General features: G+C 36.0%; 1 protein-coding gene across 2 annotated transcripts; it reads right to left on the reverse strand.

Annotated features, from left to right (window-relative positions):
- Positions 1–205: 205 nt before the first annotated feature.
- cdkn2aip (CDKN2A interacting protein) lies at positions 206–19,141 on the reverse strand. Of its 2 annotated transcripts, none has more exons than XM_028823112.2 (4): positions 19,081–19,141; positions 17,428–17,668; positions 17,179–17,300; positions 206–2,961 (listed from the first exon to the last, which is right to left on the reverse strand). In XM_028823112.2, the coding sequence occupies exons 1-4, from the start codon at positions 19,121–19,123 to the stop codon at positions 2,288–2,290; spliced, it is 1,080 nt and encodes a 359-aa protein (XP_028678945.1). In that variant the 5' UTR covers positions 19,124–19,141; the 3' UTR covers positions 206–2,287. The 2 variants fall into 2 exon arrangements, with proteins under 2 accessions (XP_028678945.1, XP_028678947.1); XM_028823114.2 differs by lacking the exon at positions 19,081–19,141 and adding an exon at positions 17,961–18,032.
- Positions 19,142–19,541: the final 400 nt, after the last annotated feature.

Raw genomic sequence — 19,541 nt, forward strand, 5'->3', positions numbered from 1 at the left:
TAAATCTGATGCAACATAAAAAAGACAAATTAGTATCATAAAGAAAATGATGAGAAATTATTTATCAAATACACTTATGTGCTAAATGTTATATTTAACACTGGCTTTGTTACATTGATTTCACTTTTACAGAACTGGCAATTTTCCTTTTTTGTTATCAACAAAGATCTCGCTTTTAAAGTCAATGGTAATAAACTATAAATAATTACACTGGAGGGTCAATGGTTTATTTCTCATTAATGAATGAACATAAAACATTATATTAAAGGCATACCAATAATAAGCATTAGTTCCTGGGAAAATATATGAACAAACTGTGCTGGCAGACATTGACAAAGGTGTTACCATTCTTTCTAAACTGTAACAAGATGGGTTTCAAAGACTTTGCTATTCTTTTAAATTCTTAACTTACATTGTAAATACCATTATGGAAAACAGAATACACATATCTGCTATACATAACTTCTTCTCAAATATAACACAGAGAGAAAAAACAAACATCTTGATTCCTTTAACGGTATGTAAAGAGATTACCTAATCCAGGACATGGTTGATTCTCTCCAACTGTAGTCTTAATTAACTGCAGTGAATAATTATAACATTATTCTCTTTAACAGACAATTTTAACTGGACCTTCATAACGTCGAAAAATCTGAAGAGTCCTTTACAGTGAAAATGTATATCGGACTTAAACCACAACAATACAGTGCTGAAAATGCAGAGGTTACAAAAAAAAAAAAAATCACAGAATCAATGACAGATTCACTAACTTAAACAGTATACAATTCTCAACTTCAGAAGTGTATTTGCACCCCTCAAATTGTGTGTTATAAGATTTGTTTGATTTACCTGAGAAGACAATGCAAAGATATACAAAAAGTCCACATCTACAAGAAAACCAATTTAAAATCTTGCTGGCATGATCAAAAAGCGTACAATCCAACACACTGATCAAACAGATAAGTGTTAAACTGAACAAAATGTTTACAACAAGAAGAGAGATTCAACATTAAACAATGTTTGCAGCGAAAAAGTACTGTAAAGGTAACAAAACAATGAAAATAATATACTATCTAGTATTAGTTTAATCAAATGGAACAATTTTCTTCTGAAGTGTTTCAACATTGAAGAAAAAACATTTGCATATATTTACCACTTTTTGTTAAAACAAGTGTGTACAAACCAAAAAAAATTAAATTGCCAACTTGTTTTTAGTGCTTAATCAGGCTAACATAAATTTTATTTAATAAACAGACTAGAACAGTTTATAACAGGTCTTATTTTTATCTCTCTCTCTATGTTCACTTAGAATCTATTTCTAAAGTCTAAAGTGCATCCTTTATATTACAACAGCTGGTACAATGGGCTTCTTTTATAACTTAACCCTGAATTTAATTTCAGGCTTTCAGGCATACTGTTTATCAGTTCTGTCTGCTACTTTATTTACCTTTCTAATCTTAACTATGATTTTCTTACATCTGCATTAAACATATTCTGTGCATTTTTTTCAGCCCATATATATATAACAAAATGGAGCGAATTTCCAAATTCAAACATATCAGACAGCCAAGTTTTTATTATTTGACACTTCCTACTTAAGCTGTAATTATGGAATTTCCAAAGTTGTGATGAGTTTTGAGAGCTCCAATTCTATTATAATGAGACTGCTCTTTATAAATTATCTATGGTTCTATAACACCATTTCCATTATAAACACTTCTTTCCAATACAGACATTTTCTGTCAATATTTTAGAGTTATAACCTTAAAAATAAATATTTTTTTTCTATCAGTTTTACATGCTTATTTATCATCACAAGTAAAATCAATGCTGATAGTAGTGTCATAAATAAAGAAAGAGAGACAGATGATTTTCTACAGTATCCTTGACCCAACAGAGTTAAAGCATTTTTGTTTCCAACACTTGTACATACTGTTTTCTGTGTAGATAAAAACCAGTCATTAAGGAACAGCTTTCCAAGTTCTTTAGATGACAAAACACATGGCCTTAATGATGTTTTTTCAATACAAACTTAAAGTGACTTAGCAAAGTTACTCTTGTTAACAAGAAAATTAACTTGGGTTTATGAGAATTTGCTTTCTGTGACTTTAACTTAGCATGGTAATACTAATTTATTTTAAAGGCTGCAAGAATAAAGATATAGTTAAATAAAAAGTTAGTGAAAATAAAGCATGAATATATGGGGTACCCTGGTTACTTTGTTCAGAATCACAACTGACAGGTTACTTTCAGTGCTGCACAGATGTCAGTACTTCCAAAGAGAGAACTAGAGGTTGATGTTTCCTAAATCTTGGTGTTCTGATTCAAAAGGATAACTAAGAGCAGGAGGGAGTCCAGAGTTTCTTAGCTGGTCATCCTGCAAAATCAAGTCTTCCACATCCTGGCCATGGTATTTACGTTTGCATATTTTCACTGTCACTTTGCGACCTTGGAACACTTTTAGAGCCTCTCGTGCTGCCATAGCTTTGGCACTGTCCTCGCCACGACCATAGCCTGTACCCAAATATACTGTCCGACACCTTAGCTCACAAACAAGGCCCTCCTGCTGAGAGTGAGTAGAAGGCAGGTCTGGAATTTCTTTAAGTGGCACAAATATACAGGTTAAGCTGGATTTTGATGACTCCACACAAGCTTGCAAAATGGCAAAATAGTCCAGATTTGGTCCAAATCCCCCAGCTGACACCAGCTTCCATGCTACAGCCTTGTAAAGCCGATTGAAAAAAGCCTGATATTCTTTGGGAGCCTGAGGGGAAGGCCCACATTTCATAGCAACATGTGAACCTTCATTACTACTGCTTCGCACATTTTTCAGAGATTTATCTTTATGTGCATGCTGGGTATCTGGGTGACTTCCTTGAGATTTTGAAGTTCCACTCCCATTTCTGCTTGAGTCTTGGCCTCTGCTGTTTAACTTTACTTGAGAGGATGCGATTTTCAGATCTGTAACAAATAAATAAAAGTCTTAAAATCTGCTATTCTGTTTTTGATCCATTTACAATATTCTAAAGAAGTTGTATTATTTTGGCAAAAAACAAATTAAATGCAATACTTTCTAAAAAAACATGCGCTTGAATATCAAAAGACTACATACCCATTTTCATTGCAGACCTTTTTCCCTGGCCTTTCTCAATCACTGCTATGTCTTTTTTGTAATATGGAGACAAAAACTGAATATGTGAATTCCAAGTGAAGCTTCACAAGTGTGTTATATAACTTAAGCATAATATTCCTTGATTTAAACTTCACAGATTATGATATATAATTTAACCTACTATTAGCTTCCTTGATAGTTTCTGTAAACTGTCTTGATGCAAACAGTGAAGAGTCCAACATTGATAAAATATTGTTAAATACTTAATCTTAATACATAATTCGCCTGTCTCCTCACTCACTCACTCACGTCTGTCCGAAGCCAAATGCGCAGTCGCCTTCTGCGCACGTCCGAAGCCGAATGCGCAGTCACCTTCTGCGCAGCTGCCCGAATAACCTTACGAGACCGACATCCAACCCCAACTTCGCGGTAGGCAGCGGATTTACGGCTGCAAAAATTCAAAGAGAAAGGCGACTTCGATTAAAGCTCTACAGGCCTGAATGGCGATTTCGACTATAGCTCGAGGCCTAATTACGCATTTTGATTCAATTACGCATTCATTCAATACACTTATATCAGGTTTGTGGTGCTTATACTTATTACTATTCCATATTGTACTTATCATTTGTTCTTCATACACTGCTGAGACAAACTTGTGCCCGTTTCATCTTACGTTGTCGAAACGGGCTCTTTGTCTAGTTCTGGAATAATCAGCAATCACCATACATTGGAAACTAAAGTCTTATGGGAGTCATTTAATGAATTGAAGGCAGTACTTATGACCAATGAATGAGGAACAGGGACAGTTCTTCAATTCAAAAACTCAATCCTATGAAACTTTAGTTTCTGGTTCATGATGTATACCAATTATTCTGGAAGAATATATTTTAACAGTATTTTAGCAAATTTTATGCATATAACTGGATAAATGACATGTGGATTATGCAACAGGAGTAATGCAAGATTTTTTTTTTTATCTTTTTACCATGGAGGTTTTTACATTCTTTACCACTGTACAGCATTGCTCATCTATGTCTTTTATTATATCCTATACTTTTTTCTCTCCATTGTGAATGGAAGCATGAGATTAAAAATATTTCTAGTTCTGCATCCAAAGATAGTAAGATCTCTACGCTGTTAGATTTAATAGATGAATATATTATATTAGGAGTGGCGCAGTGGTAGCGCTGCTGCCTCGCAGTTAGGAGACCTGGGTTCGCTTCCCGGGTCCTCCCTGCGTGGAGTTTGCATGTTCTCCCTGTGTCTGCGTGGGTTTCTGCTGGGCGCTCCGGTTTCCTCCCACAGTCCAAAGACATGCAGGTTAGGTGGATTGGCGATTCTAAATTGTGCTTGGTGTGTGTGTGTGTGCCCTGTGGTGGGTTGGCACCCTGCCCGGGATTGGTTCCTGCCTTGTGCCCTGTGTTGGCTGGGATTGGCTCCGGCAGACCCCCGTGTGACCCTGTGTTCGGATTTAGTGGGTTGGACAATGGATGGATGGATGGATATATTATATTAATGTCAAAGATTAGAGGCTGAGTGTTTGCCTTTAATAAATCCAGTTCGGTCTTGTGATATTACAGAAGGAAGCACTTTCTCAATCCTTCTAGCTAGAACTTTGAAAAGTATCTCAACGTCATTATTCAAGAGTAAGATTGGTCTGTATGATGCACACTGTAGTAAGTCCTTATTTTTCTTAGGAAAGATAGAAATGAATTCTTGGCTAAAAGTTTGTGTTATAACTGTGTGTGTGTTATATTTTTTATGGTCTATAATTTTATCTCCATCTGTGTTGTAATTGCTGTTATTGCAATAGAAAAGGTTGAAACAAGGTATCTTTTGAAAGTACAGTCCAAATACATTTAACCTAGAGCATGACCTTAAACAGTCCCAATACAATAAACATAGGGAATGATGTTAAATAGTTCTCATGGAGACTAAGATAACATATGATAGCATGAAAAAAAAACAACACACTGTAAATAGCTAGTTACTTTGTGGTTGCCAAAAAATACAGTAGTGGCCAAAAGTTTTGGCAATGACACAAATGTTGTGTTTTGCAAACTTTGCTACTTCAGCAATTTCAGATTATTTTTTCACATGTTTCTATGGTATACTGAAGAACACTTTTGCCTTGTGACATGGTGCTCCATCATGCTGGAAAATACACAGATCTTCACCAAATTGTGAATGGATTGTTCGGAGAAGTTGCTCTTGAAGGATGTTTTAATACAATTCTTTATTTATGGCAGTATCCATGGGCTGAATTGCGAGTTAACCACTCCCTTGGATGAGAAGCAATCCCACACATGGATTGTCTCAGGATGCTTCACTGTTGGCACAACACAAGAATCATGCTAGTGTTCACCATTTCCTTCTCCAAACAATCAATTTTCCAGATGTCCCAAACAGTTGGAAGGAGGATAATCCAAAAAATTAACTTTGCACCAGTCTTCTGCTGTCCTATCCTTGTACTTCCTGCAGAATTTCAGTCTGTCCTTGATGTTTTTTCTTGGAAAGAAGTGGCTTCTTTACTGCCCTTCTTGACACAACGCCATTGTCCAAAAGTCTGAGATGCACTCACACCCACCTGCGATCAATACTGAGCAAGCACTGCACTGGTGGCAATACGATTTCTTTAGTGGACTCCTCAGAAGGAGACAGTCCTGGTGCTTGCAGGACAATTTTAACTGATCAGTTTCTGCTAGGGCTAAAATAAGTGAAAATGGATTTTTGTGACAAATTTAACTTTGTATGCTAATAAAGCTATTTGGAATTAATTAATATGCATCTGATCACTCTGCACAATAATACAAAAACAATGTAAATTGTCACCACAAAAACTGAAGCCACAAATTTTGCAAAACACATCTGTGTTACTGCCAAAACTTTTGGCCACTACTGTACATATATTCAATGAAAACAATTTCAGTATACTAACTGAAGTTTACAACAAAAAAAAACAGGAAAGGTGGCCAAAAAGGAAATAGAATGTACAGTTATAGCAAATGTTGTATTACAAATGGTCCAAGTTGCAAGCAAATCATCTTTAATTCAGAGAACTAAAAATGTAAAACTGACCATCAATATCCACTTTCAATTTGGCAGGATACAAGAGGCTGTATCTGTATCAAATTTAATTTCTCATCCAAACAATTTTTCCACTACTTTCAAGTTAGAAACTTTGCTCACCTTTCCCTCACCTTCCATCTATTTCTATTCCAAAAGAAATATTGATTAGCCTTGAAGACTCAGATAGCATCTCTAAAATTTATAAAAACATTTTAAAGTCCCATCCTTTCAAAGATCCCAAGGTAGAATGGGGAAAGGATCTTTCACTTAATATTTCAGAAGGAGTGGAAAGGGAGTGCAAAAGGAGTGGAAGACAGCCATGCACAGAATACACTCTAGTTCCAAATGCAAAGGCACACAATTATTCAACTTAAAATCTATCTTCTATCTCGATTAAAACTATCCAAAATTTTTGCAGGGCAAGATTCAACCTGTGATCGTTGTAACCCAAATCCAGCCTCACTGGGCCACATGTTTTAGGCACGCAACAAAATAAGACCATTTTGGACAAAAATCTTTAAATGTCCATCAGATAGGTATGATTGTGACACCAAGGCTATCTCATTAACAGCTATGTTTGGTGTTCTCCCAGATGGGCTTAAAGAGGAGAAGGACAAACAAATCGTAATTGCCTTTACCTCACTACTAACATGTATACTTGCTCAACTGGAAGAATTCCATATGATTTAGATAGGAATATAAGTAACAAGCTGGTTAAGTTTGCAGATGATACTGAGATAGGTGGATTGGCAGATAATTTGGAATCCGTTAAATCATTACAGTAGGACTTGGACAGCATATGGACTTAGGCAGATTTGTGGCAGATGAAATTTAAAGTCAGTAAATGTAACGTATTACACATAGGAAGTAAAAATATTAGGTTTGAATGGGAGGTCCAAAAACCAAGAGTACACCTCATGAGAGAGATTTAGTGTCGTAGTGGACTCTACGCTATCAACTTCCAGACAGTGTTCAGAAGCCATTAAGAAGGTAAACAGAATGTTAGGTTATATAGCATGATGTGTGGAGTACCAGTCCAAGGAGGTTATGCTCAAGCTTTATAACGTACTGGTGAGGCTTCATCTGGAGTATTGTGTGCAGTTTTGATCTCCAAACTACAAAAGGGACATGGGAGCACTAGAAAAGGTCCAGAGAAGAGTAACTAGGCTCATTGCGGGGCTACAGGGGATGAATAATGAAGAAAGATTAAAAGAGCGGAGTCTTTTCAGTTTTAAGCAAAAGAAGAATAAGAGGTGACATGATTGAAGTGTTTAAAATTATGAAGGGAATTAGTACAGTGGATCGAGACTGTTATTTTTAAAATAAGGTAATCAAGAACACTTGCACACAGTTGGAAACTTGTTAAGGGTAAATTTCACACACACATTAGGAAGTTTTTCTTTGTCAGAGAACCACTGACACTGGAATAAGCTACCAAGTACCATAGTAGAAAGATAGAATTTAGGGACTTTCAAAACTAGACGTTGTTTTTTTTTTTAGAAGAATTACGTGGACAGCACTGGCAAGCTTTGTTGGGCTGAATGGCCTGTTCTTGTCTAGATTGTTCTAATGTTCTAAAATAATGTAGCATAAATGACAAAAATCAAAGTTGTTGATATTTGAACGATACTTCAGAAAAATTCTGAGAGCCAAACAGGCAGACTAATAGGTATAGAAAGGCATGCTGCATCTGTTAGCTGAAGTAGTAACAAAAAAAGACAGGACAACCAATTACCATTATTAAAAATTAGGTTGTGAAAAAGCTTACAGTGAAAAAGAAAAAAAAATACTTATAGTCCTCTAATGCTCACCGATATTTACCAAATTTTCCGATTTTAGCTATGGAGTGTTCTGCACTGCAAAATATCACTTTTGGCAAAGAAGATGACAGTTTAAATACTATGTACTGTTGTATACGATAAAGTTTAAGATAGGTAAGAAACAAGTACATATTGAGAATTTAAATTAATTTTTATAAATTCATCTCAGAAATGAGTAGTTGGCACACAGGAAAATAAACTCCCATACAAATACATACAATTAATTGCATAATTTTACATTAAAATCTACTGAAAACGTAAAGGCTATAACTGTTTTTTAAAAAGATAAATACACATATGTTTAAATGTTAAGCCATGTTTAAGCTGCCAGTATCAATTAATTGTTTCAAAGTGCAAAAATATTTCATGGAAAATATTTTGTATTGCCACAGTCTCGCAATGATTATGTACTAAAACACTTAATATTTGTGTGGAAAAAAAAAAAAAAAAAAAACATTTTTTCTAAAAATTCTGATCCCCTCTATTTATTTAATCTCATTAAAAAAATGGAAAACACCACCATTAAATACTTTTCTATACTTTTGTAAATGGGTCTATAAATAAAAAAAAACAGTTATAAAATGTTTACTGATGTTTTATATTTGGTTAAATATAATAGCTACTACGCCAAAGAACTGGTCACTAATTGAAACAGTTTAATCCAGTGATAATGATGACATAATTTTAATTGTTTACTGCATCAGTTTTACTGATATAAAACATATAGGTATCTGTGCTTCTGATCTATTCTTGAAGGGTGAATGATTAGCGGCTCAGCTTTTTGTAATTTAACTGTTACATTACGGTAATTTTTTTTACTACAGTAATTTGATATGTTACATTTTGAATAAAATGTGCAGAACATTGTTAGATTACAATGCCCTTACTGAGTCTTTTAAAATTAAATTTAACATTTTGACATAAGAAAATGGCTCCAACTAAGTCTGCGCGTTAGCCACCATAAGCTATAAATCCACCACTGTAGACAAATATTGTTGTAATCGAATTAGTGCCCGGTTGTCTGAAAGGATAAGCTACAATAACAGGAAGGCAGCATTTTTAAAAAAAGATGCTCCCCTTCGATGCATAATGCATGAGTGGCATAGCTGTGCTCTCTTTCAAATTACTTTATTTTGATGCCACACATAACCAGCAGCCGACACACAGTATTGTATTGGTCTAAGCACAAATTTCAAGTAACAACTGACAAAACATACTGTACATACATGTACACGTTAAGTACTGTACTTCAGATCAGCAATAGCCAAAGCATTATTCGCAGTGAATTCTCTGTGTTCCTGTTTGCCCCTGTTCGTCGAATTATTTAGTGATAATCTGGCTGGTGTAGGAGAATTTATATATATATATATATATATATTTTTTTTTTTTTAATACCAGTACCCCATAATAATTGTGAGGCCAGGGCAACGTCCTCAGGAGCTGTAAGAGCCAATCTTGATGAGACCACCCTCCAGGTACAGTTGTGCTTGAAAGTTTGTGAACCCTTTAGAATTTTCTGTATTTCTGCATAAATATGACCTAAAACATCATCAGATTTTCACTCAAGTCCTAAAAGTAGATAAAGAGAAACCAGTTAAACAAATGAGACAAAAATATTATACTTGGTCATTTATTTATTGAGGAAAATGATTGAAATATATATTACTAAACGAAGGTTGGATATATGCACGGATGCCAGACGCACCGAAAGCGCACGCGCACTGCGCCTCAGCACCCCAGAGTCAAACCCAGCGGCTTCCCAGAGTCAGTAAGTGGCGCCCAAACAACACAACACAACCTGTAAACTAAACTTCAGGTCACAATACAACCCCCGCCCGACGCGAACACCACCGCATATACAACCTTCGTTTAGTAATGTTTGTATATATACAAGGATTGCAGAGGCCAGAAGTACCAACAGAACCTTGGCGCTCCAGAGTCAAACCCAGTGGCTTCCCAGAGTCAGTAGGTGGCGTCCAAACAATATAACACAACCTGTAAACTAAACTAGAGGTAAAGCGTGCACGCCAGGTTGTATATATGCACAGATGCCAGAGGCCACAAGCAAGCCATACACACTACCACCGCCGCCCGAACACGACCGCCCACACCACCGCATATACCACCTTTGTTTAGTAATGTAGCCCTCCAAGCCCAGATCTGCCACCATGGTCACTTCAGCATGCGAATCTGCCACCGTCAGCAAACGACTTCTATCTAACGACACAGCCATAGAAAAACAAAAACAAGACCGCATGGATATAAACAATGAATGCAAGCGCCTACAACGCGCTTCTGAAACACCAGAACCAGATGAGTCATGGCTCCAAAAAGAAACCGCTTTAGTACAAATATGTTTATTTAATTAAATGAAAACTTTCCCAGGACGCACCCACCCTCCATGATTTTTCTTCCCTCCAAATATTGGAGGGAACAGAAAGTGATTGCCATTCTTGGATTTGCGATTCTTTCAAGAATGGTGGGTTTGCTGGTATTACATATTTGTGAGTGGCAAAAGTATGTGAACCTCTAGGATTAGCAGTTAGTTTGAAGGTGAAATTAGAGTCAGGTGTTTCCAATCAATGGGATGACAATCAGGTGTGAGTGGGCACCCTGTGTTATTTAAAGAACAGGGATCTATCAAAGTCTGCTCTTCACAACACGTTTGTGGAACTGTATCATGGCACGAACAAAGGAGATTTCTGAGGACCTCAGAAAAAGAGTTGTTGATGCTCATTAGGCTGGAAAAGGTTACAAAACCATCTCTAAAGAGTTTGGACTCCACCAATCCACAGTCAGACAGATTGTGTACAAATGGAGGAAATTCAAGACCATTGTTACCCTCTCCAGGGGTGGTCGACCAACAAAGATCACTCCAAGAGCAAGGCGTGTAATAGTTGGAGAGGTCACAAAGGACCCCAGGGTAACTTCTATGCAAATGAAGGCCTCTCTCACATTGGCTAATGTCCATGTTCATGAGTCCACCATCAGAACACTGAACAACAATGGTGTGCATGGCTCTGCTCTCCAAAAAAAACATTGCTGCTCGTCTGCAGTTTGCTAAAGATCACATGGACAAACCAGAAGGCTATTGGAAGAATGTTTTGTGGACGGATAAGACCAAAATAACGCTTTTCATTTAAACCAAAAAGTTCTATGTTTGGAGAAAGGAAAACACTGCATTCCAGCATAAGAATCTTATCCCATCTGTGAAACATGGTGGTGGTAGTATCATGGTTTGGGCCTGTTTTGCTGCATCTGGGCCAGGACGGCTTGCCTTGATTGATGGAACAATGAATTCTGAATTATACAGTATCAGACAATTCCAAAGGAAAATGTCAGGACATCTGTCCATGAACTGAATCTCAAGAGAAGGTGAGTCATGCAGCAAGACAACGACCCCTAAGCACACAAGTCGTTCTACCAAAGAATGGTTAAAGAATAATAAAGTTAATGTTTTGGAATGGCCAAGTCAAAGTCCTGACCTTAATCCAAATGTTGCGAAAGGACCTGAAGCGAGCAGTTAATGTGAGGAAACCCACCAACATCCCAGAGTTGAAACTGTTCTGTACGGAGGAATGTGCTAAAATTTCTCCAAGCCGGTGTGCAGGACTGATCAACAGTTACCGGAAACGTTTAGTTGCAGTTATTGCTGCAAAAGGGGGGTCACACCAGATACTGAAAGCAAAGGTTCACATACTTTTGCCACTCACAAATATTTAAAATTCGATCATTTTCCTTAACAAATAAATGACCAAGTATAATATTTTTGTCTCATTTGTTTAACTGGTTTTTCTTTATCTACTTTTAGGACTTGAGTGAAAATCTGATGATGTTTTAGGTCATATTTATGCAGAAATATAGAAAATTCTAAAGGGTTCACAAACTTTCAAGCACAACTGTATATAATGCTGATCACTTGCATTACAGACTCCGTGGGATGCGTTATCTGTGCTTGTAGCCAAATGTGCAAGTCAATGTTCGAGTTCCACGTCAACATAAAAGAAGGCGGCGTGTGCCCTATGCGTGCATAATAATTAGCCCTCAGGTACACTTTAAAGACGACTACACTATTATAATCCAGTCAAATCTACTTCAGTTAATCCTTCCCCATTGACTTTAATGCAGTTTGCCAAGTTTGTCAAATATCGCAAACATTTGTGATTTCGGGAAACTCACTGCGAAAAGAACTCGGCAATGTTCACTCCTCACTAATCAGTAATAATCAAAGGCCATTTCTGTTTAAATGAAAAACTTTCTGCTGCAAATGCCTACATTTTTGTTTTCTTATTCAATACTTTCATGTATTTGAGGAAGTGCAGTATAACCTGGTGCCGATTCTATTTACCCAATATCAATAAGGTTAAGAAACCTTGCTGTTTGGATGTAAAAAACACTTTCATTTCTCCCATTTCCTATTGCAAACCTTTATTTGCAAAGCTTTAGCTTTTGTTTTCTCTCCACTGAAATCGCTGGTGTCTCAAATGAAGTTTAAAAATTGAGAACTACAGACTACATTGTTAACTGATTTTTAAGGATGATTAATTCTTTCTTTTTAATAATAATTCTTTGCATTTATATAGCGCTTTTCTCATTACTCAAAGCGCTCAGCAATTGCAGGTTAAGGGCCTTGCTGAAGGGCCCAACAGAGCAGAGTACCTTTTGGCATTTACGGGATTCGAACCGGCAACCTTCCGATTGCCAGGGCATATCCCTAGCCTCAGAGCCACCACTCCGTCCTGATTACTTCCTTGCCACACTAGGAATATGCATAATATGTACAGTTTAAAATTTAATTTCCATATATGTACACCATTTCTACATGTGTATGTGTCATTAATGTAACTTTTGATAAATAAAATCTGTTATTGTACTACATATATTTTTCTCTGCTTTCAGAATGATAGCATATATATTTGAAGATATTGACTATGTTTTTTCTTTTCTAAAATAACAAAACTTCACTTTTACATGTCAGATACTTCAACTTCTATGTCAGTAAATTTTTGTCCAAGTAACAATACATCTACTTGAGTAGAATTTTTAGTACTCTCTCCACCACTGTAACCTTTCATGTCAAAGTCTTTTGACAATCAAGATAAATATGATATGCACCTCTTTTATCAGAATATTTGCTATAATTCCAAGGTGTGCTGTTTGATCTTGTCCTTAACAACAGCTAAAAGTAATTTAGCTGCAATGCATGTTAAGCTTATTGACCTACAGTTACTTGGATCAGCCAAAATCACCTTTTTCATAAAACTTGATAATATTTTCTAGCCTTCTGTCTTCAAGAATTTCCCCAGTGTGCACAGATGTAAGAGAATATGAGCCAAGGGTTTATATATGTACTCACTAACTTCGTTAAGCTCTCAAGGATAAATGTTACTTGGTCCTGGTGATTTGTTAGATTTCATCCTTTTTAATTTAAGCAGTACGCCCCCCTTGACAACTTCCAAGTAACTAAGTTCATCCTTAGTAGTTCCTGTTGTTTTTGAGAGGTTCTGATCTATTCACAAGTATAAACTTCAATAAAGTACAAATTCACTGCATGTACAGATAGGTCCATAAATATTTGGACAGACACAACTTTTTTTCTAATTTTGGTTCTGTACATTACCACAATGAATTTTAAATGAAACAACTCTGATGCAGTTGAAGTGCAGACTTTCAGCTTTAATTCAATGGGGTGAACAAAACAATTGCATAAAAATGTGAGGCAACTAAAGCATTTTTTTTAACACAATCCATTCATTTCAGGGGCTCAAAAGTAATTAGACAAATTAAATAACTGGAAATAAAATGTTTATTTCTAATACTTGGTTGAAAACCCTTTGCTGGCAATGACAGCCTGAAGTCCTGAACTCATGGACATCACCAGATGCTGGGTTTCCTCCTTTTTAATGCTCTGCCAGGCCTTTACTGCAGCGGCTTTCAGTTGCTGTTTGTTTGTGGGCCTTTCTGTCCCAAGTTTAGTCTTCAACAAGTGAAATGCATGCTCAGTTGGGTTAAGATCAGGTGACTGACTTGTCGATTCAAATATTTTCCACTTCTTTGCTTTAATAAACTCCTGGGTTGCTTTGGCTGTATGTTTTGGGTCATTGTCCATCTGTATCAAGTAATGCCGCCCAATCAATTTGACTGCATTTAGCTGGATTTGAGCAGACAGTACATCTCTGAACACCTCAGAAATCATTTGGCTGCTTCTGTCCTGTGTCACATCATCAATAAACACTAGTGTCCCAGTGCCACTGGCAGCCATGCACGCCCAAGCCATCACACTGCCTCTACCGTGTTTTACAGATGATGTGGTATGCTTTGGATAATGAGCTCTTCCACGCCTTCTCCACACTTTTTTCTTGCCATCATTCTGGTAGAGGTTGATCTTGGTTTCATCTGTCCAAAGAATGTTTTTCCAGAACTGTGCTGGCTTTGTTAGATGTTCTTTAGCAAAGTCCAATCTAGCCTTTCTATTCTTGAGGCTTATGAGTGGCTTGCACCTTGCAGTGCACCCTCTGTATTTACTTTCATGCAGTCTTCTCTTTATGGTAGACTTGGATATCGATACGCCTACCCCCTGGAGAGTGTTGTTCACTTGGTTGGCTGTTGTGAAGGGGTTTCTCTTCACCATGGAAATGATTCTGCGATCACCCACCACTGTTGTCTTCCGTGGACGTCCAGGTCTTTTTGCGTTGCTGAGTGCTTGCTTTCTTTCTCAGGATGTACCAAACTGTAGATTTTGCCACTCGTAATATTGTAGGAATTTCTCGGATGGGTTTTTTCTGTTTTCGCAGCTTAAGGATGACTTCTTTCACCTGCATGGAGAGCTCCTTTGACCGCATGTTGTCTGTTCACAGCAAAATCTTCCACATGCAAGCACCACACCTCAAATCAACTCCAGACCTTTTACCTGCTTAATTGATAATGGCATAACGACGGACTTGCCCACACCTGCCCATGAAACAACCTTTGAGTCAATTGTCCAATTACTTTTGAGCCCCTGAAATGAAGGGATTGTGTTAAAAAAATGCTTCAGTTGCCACACATTTTTACGCAATTGTTTTGTTCACCCCACTGAATTAAAGCTAAAAGTCTGCACTTCAACTGCATCTGAGTTGTTTCACTTAAAATTCATTGTGGTAATGTACAGAACCAAAATTAGAAAAACGTTGTCTCTGTCCAAATATTTATGGACCTAACTGTACATTCTAGCTTACTTTTACCATACCTAATACTCTTTACCTTCTCCTTGACAGCTCTTTTGCTTAACATGCATATTAGAGTCATTTTTCCTTTTTGAATTCATCTTGGACTGCTTGTTAATCAGAAAATTGAAACTAGCTGGGTATGAGTAAGTTGTGGGTGTAGGGGTGTGTGTGTGTGTCTCAATGCAATGGACTGGCACCCTGTCCAGGGTTGATTCCTTTCTCGTGCCCGATACTGTTTGAAAACAGATTGAAGAACAGATACTTGATAAAGTTACTTGCTTCTTTAATCTGCTAGCAATGAACAGTTCCTTTATTCAACAACAGTATTAGTAATAAAAAACAGTTTAACACCTATCTCAGCAGCACTGTGTGCAAGACAAAAGCTAACCCTGGGTGGGTTTCTAGTACTTCCCAAGACTCACCTATCCACTCACTACATACCCACAAGGGCCAATTTAAAATTAAACATTAATCCAACACAGATATTAACGATGGTAAGACTTGAACACCTGAAATAAAACTCAGGGACAAGGATCTGGCACAGGATTCAAACGTAAATCTTTGAGGCAGCATGCTAACTACTGTGCCAACTATGTATATAATTGTTAACTAATGGAGGTTCAGCTTAATCAAGTACAATAACCAAAGTCACTCTGGTTTCTTCTGCTTTACAAGTTGTTATAAGAGGTTAAAAATATCATTAAGACAACTTAGGGAACATTAGTCTAATTCAATAAGTATTTAACACTTCTTGATTTATAGATAGATAGATAGATAGATAGATACTTTATTAATCCCAATGGGAAATTCACATACCAGTTGCTTTGTGCTGATGGGAAACGTATACTGTACATAATAGAAGGCAACACAGGAGAGTAAGAAGGGAGTGTTTATATCCATCAAGCTGTAATATGTTTATTCATACTTCTGAATGCACAGCTATAGTGTAAATATAAATGTGTTTTTCTCTAATAGCACATAATGACCTATATGAAGTCTCAGTATTTGTTTTCCTTAATATGGATTCTTCTGTGAATGTGAATCATCAGTGCATTGTCAGTACTGAAAATATTCAGAGAGCATACACATACACCATTATTTAGCAAATTTGACTTTATAATGGTTTCATTATTACAAAAAGTTAAACTAAAATATGAAAGATTTTTTACTTTTGATAACATCAAAATGTGTTGTTTTAACTGTAAAAAGCTAGCAGGTAACTTAAGAGCTAAGGAATGTTATCAGAAAGCAGTGCTAATCCATTTTGTTTGGAAGCAATGCTATTTCATCAATCTCTGAAGTACTTCACTACACAAGCTGCCCAAGGAGTAAAAACAGTCTCTGGTTTCTTCACTGCACGCAATAATTTAACATGACACCTCTTCAAAATACTACCACTTATATCAACAATAAGTTAACTTAAAACACTAAAAATTCTTTTACTGATTATGACACCATATCTAAAGTGATTTGAACATGAAAGCTTAATAAGGTATGAGAGTGGATTCTGTCTTTTGTCTGATCTGATTTACTTTTTCTGTTGTAGGTTAAGTTTTTTGTTATACTGTTTCTTAATTGCAAGAAAAAGACATCAGACAAACGTACATGCCAAAAGTACTTGGCAAAATGGTGATCTCCTTTGTAGACTAATTTAAGTTATAATTTTAACATGTTGTCTGTATATTTAATTGCTTGAAAGATTCAACATAATATATATATGTGTTCCGAGTTATTTTCTTTACATATTCACTTGCTCAACTTGACCGTTATTTTTCTATGTGTGGAAACAACCCAATTAAATGGATTTCATATTACAATCAAAAGCAATAAAACTATCATAAACCAACTCATAAACCAATTCATTCTTAATCCCCCTTTAATACAACTTAATGATTTCTTAAAAAGAGATTACTACTTTGGATTAGTTTTCAGGAAAGGAAAACAGACATCAAAAATGCTCTCCCTTCACCTGAGCTGTTCTTTCTTATTCCCTTGCCTATAATTTCATCTCGAGTCTTACGGAGTGGAATGTCATTCACAATAATTCCTTCAGCCATCCCTGTTATCTTATCCATCACTTGCTGGGGATATCTGTTTAAAACAGAACACAGTAAATACTAAATTAGATCAACAGTAATTATTTACTCCAAGAACCACATAGTCAATTCCAAACAGTAATTTGAGTTATTGACTTGAGATGCCAATTTGGAAAACTTACCTACAACCAAGAAAAACATGGTTGGACCAAACCATGGAAAGTGACAACAATTGATCCAGACTACGGCTCGAGTTCCCAGGCTGGATGTTTGGAAAGCTCTCCATGTTTCGTAGAATAAATTCTTTTCTGGCTCTCCACTGCTTTTCTGTCTCACATTCTCCTGCAAGTGACTCTAACCACTGCTCCAAATGGGAATTCTGACCAAGAAATTCTGCCACAATATCACCTTTTTTTGCCATTTCTGGAAAATTAAAAGTTTGTGAGATACGTCTACCGTGTACGAAAAAATACAGAATACAACTTAATTCTCTACTATAAAACCCTTTTTTAACCTTCATATTAAAGGTTTATATGACTAAACTTACCACATGGGATTCACAGGAATTACAAAATATATTAAAAAGAGCAAATAATGTCCACAAGTTTTTAAGAAAAAAGTTAAAGGAAAAAAATACATTGTGAGTTCAGACAGTAAAAGGAGTATAGGTATAAACTAATCACATTTTATGATTTGTACAATTTTAAAGTCATACCTTCTCAAACAAAACACTTTATACTGTAATAGTAGCTATTGCAGGTAGTTCAGGTAAAAGCCCCTTTTTATTATTTTATACATTTTTCGTTAGTAATAAACATTTGTTCTAAAACATTCTTCTGCTTTATTGGTACAAACCATGATCTCTTATTTTGTACTTTTTAAAAAATTGACACGTATAATAAAAAATTTATATATATGTTTTCTGGCATTTATTCCAATATCCAAATCACTTACACCATTAAAAGTTGAAAGATGTTTACAATCTTCAGCAATAAAAAATACTGAACATTCGTTTTTAATTTGGACTGAGAAAAAAAAATGTAAACACTTGAAAGAACATAAACTTTATTTAATGCAAGACGGAGGTTTCTATAAAGTGTACCTAGCAGTTACGTTTTCGCTACTCTTGAGGAAAGTGATGTCATTATACATAGGATTCAAAATTATGTATCCTTCCTACCTCATCAACCACTTACTTTCTGTAATATAAACTAAAAAAAAAACCAACAACAACATTTGCCACATAAATTACTGACCTTTATTGGGTTACTCGTAAGATTATATGTACGTGGAAGAAAAAATATATTCAGGGCAGGGGAAACGTCAGAAAGTGTGGTGAAATCGCACTACTAGTTGCTCTAATGAGGAGATGAACATTTGCCGAATCACAGAATAACATTTTATTTCAGTGCGGGCTGCACCATCATGCAATTTTTACCGTTTTGCACTTTGCTTTTTTCCTTTCCATTTGTATACAACAGCTTTCTGCATCGAAATTATTTGTTTTAATATTACGTTCTTGATACTCAAATGAAACGCACCGAGGATATTTCGTGTATGGAACACCGCGAGCGTACAAAACTCATATATTGTGCCAACGACATAACACGTTAAATACGAATTTATAACTACATAGCACAATGTGCACTAGAGGCCAGCGCATTTAATTCGAACAGTAGTTCACTTCTCATTTTAATTATTTAGCTGACGCTTTAACAATATTTTAAAAATAGTGTTAACATCGGCACGAAATATTAAATCAAATAAGTAGGAATGAAAGAGAAAAATGCCGAAGAACTGCAAATATCTGAAAGTAAGCAACATCGTTAACTGACCTGCACCTTCCGGGTCAATAAAACTACATTTCCCATGAAGCATAGAATGACAGGAAATGGGTCTAATCTTTACTACAGAGTGCAAGGGTTATTTAACATATCTTTATTGAAATATCTGATGTGACAGTAAGCTTCAACATTTAACTTTTTACAATGTAAGATAGACTCGTTTTTAAGTTAAACGAAAATAAATAGTTATTTTGCCATTGTAATAAACGATTAATTTTCAAATATAAACAACAGTCAGTTGATCATTGTAGTCTAATAGAGGGGATTGCCGTAAATGTTAGCTTCAGCATGTTTAACAATGAGCCTTGTTAGTGGCCCGTTGCGTTTGTCTCGTTCTGCTGTCTGCCAATCGGCATATTCTAAACGAACCCCATTTCGGTAACGCTAAACAAATAATGCATTGTATAAACTGTTAAGCAATTTTTTGAGTAATATTGGTGAACTCTTGGTTT

Source organism: Erpetoichthys calabaricus, chromosome 17 (assembly GCF_900747795.2).
Source record: "Erpetoichthys calabaricus chromosome 17, fErpCal1.3, whole genome shotgun sequence".
Taxonomy (NCBI): domain Eukaryota; kingdom Metazoa; phylum Chordata; class Cladistia; order Polypteriformes; family Polypteridae; genus Erpetoichthys; species Erpetoichthys calabaricus.